Source organism: Aphanomyces astaci (genome assembly GCF_000520075.1).
Source record: "Aphanomyces astaci strain APO3 unplaced genomic scaffold supercont1.62, whole genome shotgun sequence".
In the NCBI taxonomy this organism is placed as follows: domain Eukaryota; phylum Oomycota; class Saprolegniomycetes; order Saprolegniales; family Verrucalvaceae; genus Aphanomyces; species Aphanomyces astaci.
Genome location: NW_009798325.1, coordinates 97,697 through 99,096, shown reverse-complemented (window position 1 = coordinate 99,096; position 1,400 = coordinate 97,697). Strand labels below are relative to the sequence as shown.

Sequence of the window (1,400 nt, the reverse complement as noted above, 5' to 3'; positions counted from 1 at the left end):
GCGGCAACTCGGACAGGTCGCAGGCTGAGAGGACAAAAGCGTGTGCATCACGCGTCGGGTGTCCACTGGGGGTGGAATTCGGACCATCGCCGTTCATGGCGGTTCTCGAGTCATCGCCAAACGTGGCGGCATCGCCAACCATGGCGGCTCCCATGTCATCGCCAAACGTGGCGGCATCGCCAACCATGGCGGCTCCCATATCATCGCCAAACGTGGCGGCATCGCCAACCATGGCGGCTTCCATATCATCGCCAAACGTGGCGGCATCGCCAACGATGGCGGAAGGTACGTCCAGCCTCGTAGCCGAGGCGGTTGGACGCGTGACTAACGGCGTCACCAGACCAGGCAAAGGAGTGAGTTCATTACTCATCACGCCTAGGTCGGTAGAAGGGTGGACGGATGCGATCTTGCGCATGGTCTTGGATCGCCAATCGATCCAGGGTTGGTGTTTCTCCAACCATCGCATGCCAAGGATCAAATCCCAGCGGTCATCGAGGTCGATGACATAGAATTGTTCGGTCGAGACAAAATCTCCCACCGACGTGGGAAGGTCGACAAGGACCTTCGGCGAGGTGACAACCTTGCCATCAGCCATCTTTACACGCACGACGGAGTGCGGCGATGCGCGCCGGGTGGCGCCATCGTAGATGGAACGATTCAGCTGAATCGATGCGCGTCGGGCATAATTTTCCGACGCACCGCTGTCGATCAGGACGCGGAACAAACGGTCGTACCCAGAGATACGACTGGGGAAGGACAACATGCGGGAAGGTTGTCTTCCGATCTGACACAGAATCACTGTGTCCGAGGCAGGGCCTGCGGATCGTGTTATGCCATCACGATCAAACGGCAAGCCCTCTGTAGCCTCAGCAGGACGCCTCGCGCCTACTGAGGAGTCCCGTTTCCCCGCCCGCGAGGAAACTCGCGACCGCCGCGTGCGCGATCGACAACGGGATGCGCGAAACGGGGTGCAGGTGATGCGGCAGTACCACGAGCGGATGTCGGCGCACGGCGTGGTTGGCGACACTCGCGGGAGAAGTGTCCCGGTCGGTTGCAGTTGAAGCAACGACGGTCGGTGGTGGGTGATGTCATAGCAGAGACCTCCATGTCATGTGGGTCGCGGGTCTTGGTCGTGGTGCGCGATTGGAGAACCGAAAACTCTTCGGCCAGCGCGGTGCGGACGGCATCTTCGAATGTCGAAGGATATGTCCGAAAGAGCTGCGTGCGCGCAGCTGAGTCGTTGAGGCCGTTCATAAAGATAGCCACCTTAGCCTCTTCGGAGAGCGAAGACTTCTGGGTGACACAGGACGCAAGGAAGCGCAGATCGTGGACGTACTCACGAATAGAGCGCTTGCATTGCCTGGCAGATGGCAGATAGGTACTCCGCGCGATACCGGAAG

General features: G+C 59.7%; 1 protein-coding gene across 1 annotated transcript in view; it reads right to left on the bottom strand.

Moving 5' to 3' along the window:
* Positions 1–885: 885 nt before the first annotated feature.
* H257_14768 (hypothetical protein) overlaps positions 886–1,400 on the bottom strand; it is a gene marked incomplete at both ends in the record, with an annotated part of 1,596 nt that continues 1,081 nt past the window's right edge. Inside the window, one exon of the mRNA XM_009842654.1 lies at positions 886–1,360. Within this exon, the coding sequence (XP_009840956.1) occupies positions 886–1,360 (475 nt within the window). The remainder of the gene's footprint in view (positions 1,361–1,400) is intronic.